The sequence below is a fragment of the Falco punctatus genome (assembly GCF_963210335.1).
Source record: "Falco punctatus genome assembly, chromosome: 13".
Taxonomy (NCBI): Eukaryota; Metazoa; Chordata; class Aves; order Falconiformes; family Falconidae; genus Falco; species Falco punctatus.
In genome coordinates, this window is record NC_137593.1 from 6,749,059 (window position 1) to 6,764,354 (window position 15,296).

Genomic DNA, 15,296 nt, shown 5'->3' on the forward strand with positions numbered 1-15,296 from the left:
TCCCTGCGTGCCGCAGCCTCTGCTTGGGAGCTGGTCAGCAGCAGCGTGTCCCACCCGTGGGGGCCGTGCTCGGCTCTCCATAGCTCAACTTGCTGCTTGACGTCCTTGGAGCCAAGTCTTTTAAATACTCTCCTGAAGATACGAAACCCCACTTCTCCCACCTGCCCAGCTGTACAGTGTCTTTACGGTCTTTTTCTCAAATGCCTGCTGACCTGAGAACTTCTGAAGCCAAATTGGGCTTCAACCTACATTTAATCCTCTGCTGCTATGATGTCTTACTTTTGGCATATGCTGTGTATTCCCCCCCCCCCCCCCCCCCCCCCCCCAGTTACTCCCAGTAGCACAGTGGCAGCATTTCTACTTTGGATCAATGGGTACAGCCCTGGCCCAGCTAGAGGCTCCTCAGTGCATGATTGCCCATCTATTGAAGTTCCTTCCATTGCTTCCTCATTAGCTTCTGATTTCAGGCTGCTCCTGACCCTATTTCTTTCACTGGATTTTCCTCTCTGTCTTTAGTCTGGCTGTTGTTATCAGTGGAGGGAAAAAAGGGGAATGAATGAAATGAAGATCAATTGGAGAGAAGGAAGAAATAGAAACAAAAGGTGCCTTTAACAAAATACATGCTTGGTCCACAGCACATCTGCGTGGTACCTGTAGGTGCTTTGGGATCAAGCTAAGCAGAGAAGCGTGGGGATCTGGGGACAGAAGTCTGCAAATGAGCCAGGTACTCAGCAGAGTATTTTGTGCTCTTTATGTTAATATTGAATTTATTTCACATTGCCCCAAATTCTCCTTTTTATTTCAAATCCTTGCATTGATAATATGCTATGGAAGATATCAGTGGTGGAAATTGTTGTTTTGGGGAGGGGCAGAAGAAAAAGCAAGGGAATTAACACCGAGAAAACAACTGGGCTTCTGCAAGAGAACAGATATATAGTGTTGGTGTTTCAGCTGTCTGCCTTTAGTTTTATACCCGTGAATCCACAAAGGTACCTGGGGAATTAAAGCAGTGGGCTAACGCTGGGTCTGCATGCCTAATGCTTAGGGGAATCAAGTTAGGATAAGGAGATCTCTAGCGGCTGAATGAAAATGTGAAGCAGGACAAGAAAAGCCAGCTTATCTGGCCCACTTGAAGGCAATGATACTATTTTTTCAGCCAGAGGAATGAATAGGAAGGACGAAAGCTGCATGTGTGCCCTCAGACCAAGAAGCTGCTGGCCTCGGCAGTACAGCCTTTGCTGTGTTGCCGAGACACCAGCGCCGAGCTGCAGCAGTGACAGGCTACATCTCAAAAGTATTTCTGTTCTTTTATTCTCGGGAAAAATCAGCTGAATGAGCAAGGTTGTGCCTGCCTTTTCCTCAGTGCCACACATCAATGCATTTTTATTCTGACATGGAGTGAGAAGGTGAAAAGCATAACAATTAGTGCACCAGAAGTACCTGGATGGACTGTAAGTGAATTAGTCTGCTCTGAATTCCAGTTCGGAGTTTACTGGGAGAAGAAAATGATCTGTGGTCTGTGCAAATACTGAGGCGACTAGCTCGTTCTTAACTGAAATGGTTTTACATCATTCTCTAAGCTCGGGCAGAATCTGTGAATGCTTATGTCTTTGGGACACTGGGGTAAGTTCACGTCTGCAGTGAAAGCGCAGAGCTCTTTGGGAAAGGCAATGCACCAGCATTAGCTGCTGCGATGAACCGTGGAGGGGCTAATCAGGTGAGGCAATATATGGTTTCCCTTTGGCTTAGGATTTGATTCGGACCTACAGGAGTTTCTGAAAATGGCATTATATAGATCCACACAAAGATAAGGAGAATACAGGCCTTGTTTGAAGCATATAAAAATATTTCTAATCCTGCCCTTTGGTACATGTTATTCGGTGACGGATAAAGGGGAGAGGCTTGCCACTGTGAGCGTTCAGCCCTGCTCTCTGGATGCCATCCTGATTGATTTGCTCGCGGTGTGGAGGGATAAGTAAGCAGCTCTTGCTGGCTGCAGCTGAATTACAATCATTGAAAGATTTTGGTGTAAGGGACCTCTGGAGGTCACCTAGACCAACCTCTTCAAAGCAGGGCTTTATAGGCAGTTTGCGTCTCCTTTTCTGAAAATCTTACTGCTTTTCTGGTAGTGCCCTGTCAGTCACTTCTGAACTTGCCTGGACGCATCTGCTTTTGCCCCGAAATACCACAACGCCAGTATATACTTTGCCCTTCCTATGCACTCGTCGGGATAAGGTTTCCCACATATGCTTCCTAGTTCTGTGATGTGTACCAGCTCTGATGAGGGAACACTGTGATACTATCCATCATTCAGCGTCGTTTAGTCCAAGTCCTGATGCGCCACAGATGTCATGAAACTTGTCAACCTTTGTGGCAAGGGGGCTGTTCCAAGGAACAGATGTCCATGTTTGATGGCTTACTGACTGTCCAAGGGAAGCTTCGTGGCTTGTCCAAAAATGGAGGAGCTTTTAAAAGAGCGGCATGAATTTGAATGCAAAGGCAAAATATCAGCTATTGTACCTGCTAAAGAGTTTAGAATGAAATGAGAAAGAGCCAGCATCCCACAAGGACAAACTCCTGTAGGAAAATATTTCTGTTTACAAAAAAATTTAGATGGATAAGCAGCAAGCTGGCTCCATAAACTGTAAAACAGTAAAAGTTTGCCTTGCATGGGTGCATCCGTACACGTTATCTATAACACCTAAACATCCAAACTTCCTAAATCCCAATACAAACTGTGGGAGTCACTCTCAAATAAGAAACAGGTACTTTTGAAAATATATGCAGGAGCTATAAATAACACATAATGGCAAAAATGTTCTTCTGGCATACAGAATCTATTTTTATTACTTAGGAGTTATTAGTAATAGAAGGCAAATGAGCTGCCTTCAAACGTGAAGTACCTCTTAACGTTTTCCTTTGTCTCCCAGAGCAACTTGCTAAAGCACTCTTTGGAGTGAATATAACCGGAGGAACAGTACTTGAAGGGCCTATGGGAAGTAGGGATGGCTGTACAGGGTGTGGAGGAAAAGCTACTGATATGTAGATAAAAGTTAAATCCCAATCTGTACCTTCCGTTAAGGTCAGTTAGGACCTTAAAGGTTGCTCAGTATCTGGAAAAAATAATATCATGATTTCACTGTTTGTGTGTGAAGCAAAGCACGTTTGAGTGGCTACGGTCGCCTTTGGAAGGGAGCGGGTTTGCAGAGCAGCGCGTGATCTGGGCTGCCGTGGGCAGGGGGGTCATTTCCTTATGTTTTGGCGCTGTAACCCAACCGACTGCACAACCCTTGCCTTGGACCTGCTTCTAGAAACGTACATAGCTTCAAATGCTGATGCCAAAGATAAATATGTTGTCCCTCATGCTCCGTTCCTGTATTTTCACATGCCTCATTTGTATGCGCTGCCTTTCTTTAAGGAAAGGAGTCTGACAGACAGCTCTGCTGCACGTTTCCATCGCAAAGGAACGAGTTCAGTTAAACACCGAAAACCAGTGTTTGCCAGTAGGTTCTCAACGCACTGGTGAAGCTCCAGTGCTAAAAGCAGATGGAGGAAAGAATGTTTGTTGCTGAGGAACTGAATAAAATTATTGTTGATGCTGGTAATGAATTACACTTATTAACTACCTTACAACTCAGATGGTCCTTCTGTACTTGACAAGCTCTCCTGAGATCACTGCCCAGTGCGGTATTTACTATGAGCAGTCTTGTTGACTCGTACTGTTTTTCACAGCAGTAACAATGCCGGTAGCAAGCGTTTATAGGGCTGGAGACCTTCTCTGGTAGAGGGCAGCAGGTGAGCAGACTGCTCGTTTATAACTGCCAGCATGATTAGCAAGGGTTGGGGAAATGTTTATCTAAATCCTTACGTGGGGATTGTTAATGCCCAGCACTGCCTGTGATTTAACTGCCAGGCGGCTACAACCAGCTACATTATTCCAGTGTTTAGGACATTTACTGCTCAGTTGCTGGATTTGCTGCTATTTAAAATTATGCCGGTGACTTATCATACCCTATAGCTTGGTGGAACAGACCAAAGCTCATCACAAAACTCTCCTTCCCAATAGCATTAGCAGTTGCTGTTGCTGTGATGGCCTAAGCATTATGGGTATAGATGATATCTGTTATTAGACCAGCTGATTCAGCTGGAAAACCCCATGCTTTTATGTACAGAAACTTTCCTTCGGATGTGGAACAGCAAACCTGAAACTTCCCACATCTCTTCAGACTTGAATAAAGCCTTGTATACCCCAAACCTCGTAGTCAAGGCCTCTGTTTTGATGGTGCAGTGCTGGTCCAGCAGCGATCAGGAGGTATAGCTGTTTGGGGTGTGGTCACTAAATAGCCCGGCTTTATATTAGATACTGGTGTCTGCAGGGTGGGAAATGGGCAGGATGCAATTGCTTCTTCCAGTGCAGCTGAGGGCCATGTAGGCATCTTGCAGGTGCAGCTTTTCTTCTCTTGTATGCAAGGCAAAGAATCAGAGACTCCCAAGGGCAGGAATTTATTTTAGGGACCAGGAGTGTTGATAATGGCTGAAATCCCATTGTCACCTGTCTCTTACTCAGAGCTCTGCAAATGCTGCCACACTTTTATTGCCCCTGCAATGGGGCTAAAGTTATTACTGGGACTCTGGTTGCCTATATTTCTTCTGTATTGCCTCAGCTTCAATGGGGCAGATCTCATTTTCTGCTCAGGCACCCTCCTAACTTCCTCTGCCTGGTCTGAAAACTCCACTCGGTGCCAGGTTAGAAACCTCTGCCACAGCTGCTGCTTGTTCCTCTCGAGGCTGTTGCTGATTTTGAGTTAATCCTTTCCAGGATATCTTAATGTGTTTTCTGTAATCTTAGCACGAAGTTGATCTTTGGTCAACTCAACAAAAATTTCTGCATTTCTACCTGGTTGCTCTGTTATTAGTTTCCTTCATTCTCAGTCTACTTGAATCAGTAGCACTAATGTTATTTTCCTTTTGCATTTGCACTTTCTGACTTCGTTACACGTTAGACTAGCACTCCCGCTCCAGAAAATGTGCTTTTCCCATCCTTTTTTTCCCTTTTCACAGTGGGTCCATGCGTTCATGAAACACCTGGCTGTATCACAGCCCCAAAAGAGAACAAACCAGGAACCAGTTTCCTCCTATTAATTCAGGAACAGTCAAGCTTAAGTCAAGAAAATGCACCAAAACGCAACAGCTTCTGAAGCCTGCCTGCTCTCAGAGCAAGCACAGTTCCCGGTGGCTGTGGCATGGGCTCGGATGACTTTACAAGACATTACAAAGTCATATACATCAAATAACTGTCGTAGTGGCCAGTAGAATGCTATTCAGCATCACGTCTACTTTCCATCAACGTACTATGAATCTCTCTCCTTGCTCCTCTGGCTGACCGAAAGACTAGCAAGCCTATGGCCCTTTTCCATGGCTTGATTTTCAATTAAGAGATAATGTCAGTGGAAGAGCACAGTTCATCAGATAGTGTTCCCCTGCTGTTGCAGAAGGCAGACATGCAGTAAGCAGAGGTCAACTGCTCAAAATCTATGTGCCTGGCTAAAAGATTATATAATATGTTAGGCTAATTTCACTTCATTTCATATTCACATATATTAGTGCAGCATTTGTTGTATAGTTATCCTTATGTAAGTTACATCTGTTCTTTTATTCACTCATCCATGTTTGTTCTGCTTTCAGATTTATGAAACAGGCATTCCACTGAGCTCAGCAAATGATGGGCATAATAACTTATCTAAATTGCAAAGTATGTGATGCCCTTGAGGTAAACTCAGATGTGAAGGTTTTATGAAGTGTCTCACATGTGGAAGTGTAGGAATGTTTATTTGCCAACTTCTGTCTCTCCTTTGGCTGTTCAAATGATGTTAAGAGGATCCTGTGAAAGTGCTACGAAAGCCTAGGGGCTAAACGGAGAAGCAGAACTACGTTATCTTCATAGGGGAAGCAGAGCCATACGGGCACCTGCGCTTATGGCTCTCGTCTCTTTGGACATCAAAAGTTTCCTGGTTGATAGGCTCTAAAGTACTGGTTTAATGAAATGCCTCTCAGTGTAACAATATTGTGAGGCTAATCCCTTTATATTTCTTTATATTTTCTCTTACAAGACCGCCGAGAAGCAAAGGCCCTATAGAGAAAAGCGGGAGCCTTCCCGCCGTGTTATGAATCTGAGGTACTCTAAGCCCTTCTGCCTGTCCACAGCTGCTAGAAAGTCCTGCAATGGCCATGCAGAGACCTGGTTCCCTGAGTTACTCAGGGCAAAGCGTTACTGCTAATCCCAGCGTTCCGGTTCACATCAGGTGTCGCTTACATTGTATGTAACCCTGTCAGCAAAGCAGCTAGTCAGTAACGGCTGGAGCTGGCTGCTGTGGTAGTGTCCCCATTTGCTTAAGACCCTCTGGCTGGACCAAGTTTTGTGGGACTGAGCTGCATTACCACCAAGTTAGTTCTCCTCAACCTCTCTTGGAAGTTTCCCGTTCATTGCTGTGGAGCCACGGACGTCAGAGGTTATTGCTTAAGCCACTGGGCTAAATCAGTCTTGTTAAAATAATAAATTCAAATGTAATTTGAATGAAGAAAAGAATTTACACTTTAAAATCCAGTAAGCAAAATTACATTTCTACCCCTGTTCACTGGTGAAGACTTAAGCCTCTTTGAAAGAGAGGGTTTGATGCTCTTTCCCATAGTGTTTCCTATTGACTATTTTCAGAGGGCTTCCCATTGGTAAGGGTGGCTCTAGGGAAGGCCGTTCTTGTGTAATGCCGACAGTGTGATATATAAGTACCTTTGTAACTCAAACTAGAACACATTTTGGACACAGCCAGTAACTAAAAATAAATTCCGAAGCCCTAGTATGGTGCCTTGAATCCTCTGTAAACCCAGCAGTCTGGCCACCAGCAAGTTCAGTTTGGGAATTTGTGACAACTATAAAAAGAAAGAAGGCGATAATTTTTTTTTTTTTTTTTTCAGAATGCCCATGTTCCTGAAGTAGACTGGGACTCAGTCCCTCCATTAATTGCTTGAAAGGTCTTAGACCCAGGTGTCTATTTCCCCAAACTGCTAATACAAAGCTCAGACTCTTACCCAGGGGACCGCAAGGAAAACTAAAATCCTGGAGAAGAGGGATCTGGGGAGACTGACCTGACCCATTTTTCCTGCCTCTGAGGTATTCTTCAGGGATATCTAGTATGTGAGTAAAGCCTTTGTAGGAGGATGTTTCTTAATCTCCCAAGGTAACCTAGGCTCTCCTGGGCCAGCTCTCCACATGGCTGGAGAGTCCCTAGCTTGGTAATACTGATAAAGGCGTCTTCTGTGCAGCGATGGTCTCTTTTTCTCTGGCTAATTACAAGGTCATTTCTCACATCTTTGTATTTAAGCTTCCAAAAATAATTAACCCATTTAATAAATCAGTTCATTTAAAAACATAAATTTGTCAGTGAATGGGATGAGCAGTGCAGCACCCAAAACACTTGAAGGTACACATATATTACTACTTTGTCAGCCCTGTAAATTCAAAATTGTCCAGATTAATTTCAGACTAATTTGATAAACTCTCCATTGTGACAAAAGGAGAAGTGTTTGGGTGTCAGGCTTTGTGCCCTTCTATGTCAGATTTCAGCCTGAATGAATTTTTATGGCTGACTCTAGAATATAAAACTCTGAAAACAGTGGTTTGTAATGGCAATTCTGACAGACCCTTTAACCATTTGGAAAATAGGCACTGCTATAATTCTGCTGCATTAGAGAAAAATTTTGAGTGCTTTCATTAGGTGCAACAGCTGTTTCTATTGCAAAAGCCAAACTTCATTGGTGGTAGCGTAGCTGTCGGCTTTCCAGAGCTTTGCATTTATAGCTGATTGTATAAACTCCTTTATGTTCTTTTCCACTTTCCAATGTATGTAAATTAATTCAATAGCAAAAATACAAATAACTACCTTGTAACTAGATCTGTGTGAAGGTTCTTTGTAGGCTCCTACAATCAGCGTCATGTGATGAGTGAACTGAGAAATACTGAACTTTTCCAAATGGTTCTAGCACGAGTGACATGTGGTAATCCACACCACATCAATTTTTAATCATCACATTTAATCCTCCTTCCTAGTAATGTGTTGGAGTTCTTTAGCCTAGCGTAACGTTCTTAATTAGAGCTGATTTAAAAAAAAAAAAAACAAAACCAACAAAAAATCCAAGAAAAAAAACCCAAGCTCCCTGTGTGTTTTCTTGTCTCCTCTACTTAAAGCAAATTTTTTTCCTAAGCACATGCTGAATATGCTGAAATGAAAATTTGGAAAAAGGTGAAGTAGAAAAAAAGAGTATTTGATGATGCCTTTCATTTCTTTGTTCTGATAGAATATAGAAAAATACTTTTGTATTATGAAAAAGTGAGTTCTACTTGGAAAAGGATACTTCAAATCAAATAGTTACCCAAGCTGTCAAAGATGAAATGCAAAACTATGTTCTGAATGCAAACAAATTTTGAATCACCAAATTTTTAAATGGCAGAGAGCAGATTTTCATGGATTCACTAAATTATATTCCTGAATATTGAATTATGCACAGATTCATGTGGCATAATATGGGATACCGGCCCATTTTAAAATGTTAGCTCTATTTTCATTGAGATTATACTGAAAGTAAAAGTATAGAGGGAAATATAGAGGAGGTACATACGTATACACATATAAATACAATGAAAGAAAACACTTTGATTTACAGAATTTATAATGAAATATTAACCACTCTCTATTGAAACATGTGGGAATCTTTTTACCACTAACAAACTTTCAATGAGCCTTTAATAAATATTTAGGTATCTGTGTACTTGGTCTTACTTTCAGCTGTGACCCTTTCTCAACACTCTCTCAACTGTGGTTGTTCAAAGTTGTGCAAATCGGGCTGGTTATTCAAACACCTGAAGTTGGGCTGGTTATTAAAAAATTCTGATTTTTGAAATGCTTTGGAAAATGTCTTTGATATTTAAGTCTGTGTTTATTATATATGGCAGGCAATATGTATGTAGCTGTATAGATACACTACATATGATATGAATTATATGTATGTCTTGCAAAAAAATGCTCATACGATCTGTAGGCAGGTGTGAGAGATTTAGAGACTATCCTGGTGCAATGTAAGAGTGGTATGAATATTTATCCTTTGCTTTGCCTCACGAGCATTTGAAAGAGATGAAACCCAGCCTGACTACAGTTTTGGGCATTTAGCTTTTGGTTACTTTCTGAAAACATTCTGTACCTGGAAAACTTTATTAAAAGCTACTGATCTGACAGCTTACTCAGGCAATACACCTACTCAGACTTTCTCTCAGAGGAGATGCCTTCTGAAATTTTAATTCGAATTGCCTGGAAATACAGACTTTGAAAATACCTTGACCCTCCACCCCTGTGAATTCTTTCAGACATCTGTCTTATTTGCTTCTCCTGGTTACACCGACTTGGTGCAGCCAGGGTTTGGGTTTTCAGTATCTTCCCTGAGATCTATCTATAAACCCAAAATTCCAAAGAGGGACAATTTCATGTCCTGCCAGTGCCGAAATTCAACCCCTCTGTCCTCCAGCCTCCTGCCACAACCCGGAACATGTGTATATCTGTCTCTGATCTGACAGAGCCCGAAGGTGTAGGGTACAACCAATGCTTTGAACCATTAGTAATGTTTTCCCTTCCTGGTGATGTGTTGCTATCCTTTTTTTTCAGAAGTGGCTGCATGTCAATGGTCTTGAATTCCCAACAGAGATGTGATTTGCTCTGGTTTAAAGACTTTGTAAAAACATAAGACAATTACATCCTAGCTTGACCTGTTATTCATTACATCGGGTCAGGTGCAGCTGTACAGATGTTGTGTACCAACACGAGACACCCCGCATTTCACAAATCCTTTAAGAATTACATTGTCTGGTTGCTGTGCAGAGACTCCAGAAAGGCAGTAACATGTCTTTTACCTCTCGCATCACCGAAGCCTCATCTGAGCTCCGCTGGCGGACCTAATTTGTTGGGCTGAATTTTAGTCCTGAACCACCCCGCCCCCCATTAGCACAGTACCCCATATGACAAAGATGGAAGAGAAGTATAATTATCAGTATAATTATCAGCCAAAAATAAGCTGTTCAGTTGTGTTGTGGTTTTTTTTTTTTTTTTTTTTTTTTTGTTTTTGTTTTTTTTTTTCATTAGATAACCACATGAGACCATTAACATGGACAAAGTTCAACCATAGGGGCTAAAGGAAATAAGAAACCTGTGTTTGTGGTTAGTGCCTGAGCCCTAACAGAGTTCATAGTATGAAGCCAGGTTTCAAATGGCACCTACTTTCTTTTCTACCTTTTAAGCAGGTATGACTCAGGTGGACATTTACTCCCCAAGGAACAATATACTCTCCTGCCCTTTGCTGCAGGTTTTTACCTTCTGAATTTTATTCCACACACGTCCTTTATCACTGCTTCTTCCTTCAAGGGTGTCCATGGCATCTGCCATTAGCAACCGCAGCTGTGGCACCAAGATAAAAATTATCAGTGTGGAATTCACACAGAAATAACTTCTCTAAATACACAGATTAAAACCTAATTAAAAAATCATTTGTACGCTGATGATTTTATTACTCATCTTTCACACAATAAGCACTGCCACCTCATCTTTGCTTTAGCCATTACACTGTATTATTGTGGATATAAAATACTTGACAATGGGTAAAAATCCTCTGGAAAATTTGTATTTAAGCCCATACGTTTTAATGCAGTAAATGTTTATACTTAGTAAAGGAAGACTTGGGTTGTAAAGAATAAAGGCTCCATATTTCATTCTTTAGCTGTCTGGGATATTCTGTGTTGTACATGAATGCTTCTTAGTATTTTCTCCCAAGGCTAATGTATCATAATTTAAAGCAGCATGTAAAACCTCACAAGAGGACAACACTAAAGCTGAGATGCTTTTACTGTAGCTGGAAGTATCTAGCTCATTTCCCTGCTTTTACTATCCTTTTTTCTTTGGCAAACCTTCCCTTCTCCCCATCATTCAGCATAACAGAACATAAAAACAAGGCTGACAATTTCTAGTGTAAACTGTAAAAAGAAGCTGCAGGAAAATACTTGCTAATCAGTCCTTAGTGTTAAAGGGAAGGATAAAATTCAGGTTAGTTGTAGTACTGCCTCACTCCAATACCCTTCCAGGTTAGTCATAGCATCACCTTGCCCTGCACCCTTCCCAAACACTTAACAATGTTTCAGTTGCTCTTAATTCAGTAAGGGAGAGATGAAGGTTGGATCCAGGGTGTCCTCCCATGAGCAGCCATTGGCATTAGTGTTTAGGAACAAATTGGGAGAAACTTGTATTTAATACCTGTGATGTTGCTGTGTTCTGTTAGGTCTATTCCAAAATGTTTTTTTTTTTGGTTAACGTGAACCCAAACAATAGTTTTTGGTGCCTCTTTCCAGATTTGTGACTCATAACAAGTAACAGTGCAGTGTAAGCGTAAGCATTCATTAACAATCTCCCCTCTCCGTACCTAGAAGGGCAGCAGTCTGGTGTGAGCATATAAGGTGATGAAACTTGAAACATCAGTGTTTAGGCTCATGTGCGCAGGATATAAAAATGCTGCCCTGAGATTCAAGGAGCAGATCTGGATTTCCTCAGGTTTACCTTTGCATTCAGGTTTTTGAAGTTAAAATTCTTTGTCTGTGTCCCAACACTGGGTAAAGGATGCAGGAAACCTCTTTTGAATCTCTAAATAAATTTGCTATGATTGGTTCCAGCCTGCTTTCTCTGTGCTTGTGCAGCCATTAAGTTGAATCTTATTGGTTCAAACATTTGATGAAAACTTTTATTATTTTTATCTTTTTTTGGTCATGCATCAGTATTCATGAAAAACAAAACTGCAAATTTCTGCCTCTGACTTTAATGCAAAAAGAGTCAAGAACCTGTCAGAAATTTTCCATCACAATACTTTTATGACAGATAATCTCCTTCTATGAATCCAGAATAGACATGGCCTAGAGATTAAGGGTATTAAGGGCAGAATGGGCAAAGCACAGTTCCTGCGTTAAACCAGGCAGAGGAGGAATCGATCAGGGGAAGGGGAGGGTTTCTCCATTGCTTTTCTTGGAGTGATTGTCTCTGAAGAACTGATTGAACAGCACCCACCGGGGTAGGGACGAGGACGTTGGTCTGTCACCCCTAAGGGGATGCTCTGACAGCCCAACCTGGTTGGTGATTCCACTGCTTTGGGCAAGAAATTAAACCAAGAAACCTCTCCAATTGAGGTTTGATACATGCTAATGAAAAGTGCCCAGCGTGTGCTCTGGTTCTAATTTTTATCACATAAGCTCTATTGGCAGGCAAAATGTGCGTGCCGCAAGAGTGGGCAGTTGGCAACCCACAGTAATTCTCCCAAAGCTGATCTGTTTTGGAAGATCCCCTCCAAGGAAAAATGCTACATTAATTAAAAAAAAATAATCTTATCCTCATTTGATTTTAAATTGAAATAATTTCTGCTTTTTTAACAGGCTTTCATCTTGATTTGTGATGTACAAATATGTTGACACTGAAATCATAAACCTTGGAAAAATTTTCTTCAGGGTTTTTCCCCACTTATATTCAACTGTTCAAGCTAACTGAAATCTTTATTTTTCCAGGGTCTATGAATAAATACTGATCTAAAAACGCCTCAGTTGAAGCTCTCTGTGCCATAGATTAGGACTCTATTTATTTAGTTACAGGAAGACATTTACACAGAAGAGTTTATAACTGAAATGCCTTTGGGATCCTTGCTGTATCAGTGCAAATTACACTGTTATAAATTCAGCGTGTTTGAAACTTTATACAACTTATGCTGTATGTGATAATAAACATTTGGCATCTTTAGCATTTTCTAACTCACAATTTCACTGCCTTGCTTGGTCATAAACTCTTATCTCAGTTTTACCAATGTAAAGTCAGAATGACCTCAGAGGAATTACTTTAAATTTTTATTAGTACAAGTGAGATTAGAATTTGGCCAGTTCAGTTTTCTTCACGGTAAAATTTAGATAGAAATGTTGCTGAGCATGAGAAGCACACGGAGTCAGCATGGATGCTGTGGTTCTTACCCCATGGGTGTGGAGGGGCTGCCCCTATATCACCCATTGAGAGCTGCTGAATCACACCAGTACAGCCCAGTCGCACGAGTGTTTCATCCTGCCTGGCCCCCAGTGAAATGAGGTGGATGGCAGGTAGGCTGAGCGAGCTAGGATCTTTTGCTCTCTCTCTGGCTGGTTTGGGCGTGCAGACCCAACGATGGGCAGCAATGTTCTGTGCTTGATGCAGTTGTGATGTGGTAGGGAAATGGTCCCTGCTGGCATGACAGGAGCCTGTGCCATGCAGGCTGGTGCCACCAAGAAAGGTAAAGCCCATTAATCACTCCCTGGTGAAGTCACTCTGCAAGTTCTTGCTTGCAGTCTTGTGCCTTAACACTGTGGTGCCTGAAGTTTACTAAAATATTCTAGCTACAAAGCATCTGAGCCTCCATTTGCACACACAGACTAAAGAGGTATTTTATGGCAGGATGACAGGACAAAGAAAAATAAATGAATGCTGAATTAATACATTTTAATGCTCTGGATGGGGTAGCTGCTAGAGATTTTCTGCCTTTATTCTTTTAAAAAACATTTTTACCTTGGGCTCAGTAAACAAATCATATGTGTTTCGTTGAAAGATTTACAATCTGTCACTTAAATCTGCCAGCGCAGACCCTTGTTCTGCCCAGTCCTACCCTAAAAGACTGAAGACCTATGTCTTGGGTGGCCTAGAGCCTCCCCCAAAAAGCTTTTCAGGGAGGTCAGGCTTATGATTACTACATGACAGGATACAGGCAAGAGCGTAATAGCCTGTGCCTAACGTGTGATGTACTGAAAATATTGTACCCTGGAGAAAAACATATCACTGAAATATGTACCAATAACTCAAGACCCTTTAGTCAGCCTTGAAATGTGGGCCTGCTGAAGTTTAATCTAGAAAACTTGCATCAAAAGGAGAATGTCTTCTAATAACACAGTTTCTTTGCAATGTCGTTTCCCCTTATCTCGAGCCCAGACTTCAAAGTCTGGCAACCACCTCCTGCAGTTGCAGGCCGCTGCTCGTCTTCCCTAAAGCAAGCTGCTGTGAAGCTTTAATTCTACAGAGCTTAGGAGCTTTGCAGGGCTGCAAACAAATGTCAAGGGACTGGCTTTGGGAAAACCAAGAGTTTGTAGTGAACCGAAATTGGATCATCAAAATTGGACTGCATTTAAATGCAGGGAGCGTGGGCGGACTGTTGTTTTTTTGTGGTGTGCATTTTTGGGTTTTTTTTCCCCCCCTAGAATGAAATGCTTAAAATTTCCATGTAAGCGAGCTCTCTCCCTCCCCTCCTCAGGAAACCTGACAGTCTCATTGAAGAATAACCGTATGGTACTTTCTGATTGCAGCTTATTGATATACTATCAAGCTATTAATGAGACTAGTCTTGCAACAGCCCTGCTAGCATCACTGCCCTCGTTTTACAAAGGGAAAACAAAAGCATAGCAGGTAGACAGGTTTATTCAGAGAGAGGGAGCAAGTCGTACATGGAGCCAGGAAAGAAAATATTTTCTCCCCTTTCCTCCCTCTCCTCAGCTTCACCTAGCTTCGGCCTGTTTTGCTGCAGGTGGCTCCTGATGTTAGATATCTCAAAGTAGCACAATCTGAATAATTGCAATCATTTTCCCAGACTGATTTGGGGAGGTTTGGGGGAAAAGAAGAGGTTTTAAAAATATGCCTACAGATGAGTCATGCTGTTTCTATAAAAGTCATCTTTGCAGGTGATTAGCACCTCCTCTGACAAGGCACTGCAGTAGGATTTTAAAACTACTTTGGGTCTGCACATTCAAAAAATGACTTCCAGAGTCATGCAACGCAGCGCTCTGCCCCAGCCCTTCCCTCCCTGGCTTACTGCCTCTAAAGGCCAAAACAAGTATTAGAAATGAATACTTACCAGTTCGGTATCCTGCTGACTGATGTCCTGCAGGTAGGGAACGGTTGCTAGCTCAGCCATTGCTTGATTAATCACTTGGTACTGTTCCTTGTCTCTGTGCAAACGGCCGAGGAGGCTGGCGTAATGCAACTTCTCTATCCCACGTGAACACGGGCAGAGATTGTCCTGTTTTTGCAGCAAAAGCAAGTAGGTTAGAGGAGAGTCTCAGAAAACACGCTCATCCTTTGAGTCCTGTGCCTTGAGGCTTATCATCATATGTATTTGTGCTGGTAATGCTATAAGCAATATGGCATCCAGTACCTTTACGA

The 15,296-nt window shown here is 42.0% G+C and overlaps 1 protein-coding gene across 1 annotated transcript in view; it reads right to left on the reverse strand.

The window, feature by feature from the left end:
* Positions 1-304: 304 nt before the first annotated feature.
* Positions 305-15,296, reverse strand: part of SPATA16 (spermatogenesis associated 16) — a 91,081-nt gene continuing 76,089 nt past the window's right edge. The window contains exons 8-9 of the mRNA XM_080408968.1: positions 14,989-15,153; positions 305-10,496 (exon numbers count right to left, since the gene is read on the reverse strand). Coding sequence (XP_080265094.1) covers positions 10,362-10,496; positions 14,989-15,153 — 300 coding nt within the window. The 3' untranslated portion in view covers positions 305-10,361. The remainder of the gene's footprint in view (positions 10,497-14,988; positions 15,154-15,296) is intronic.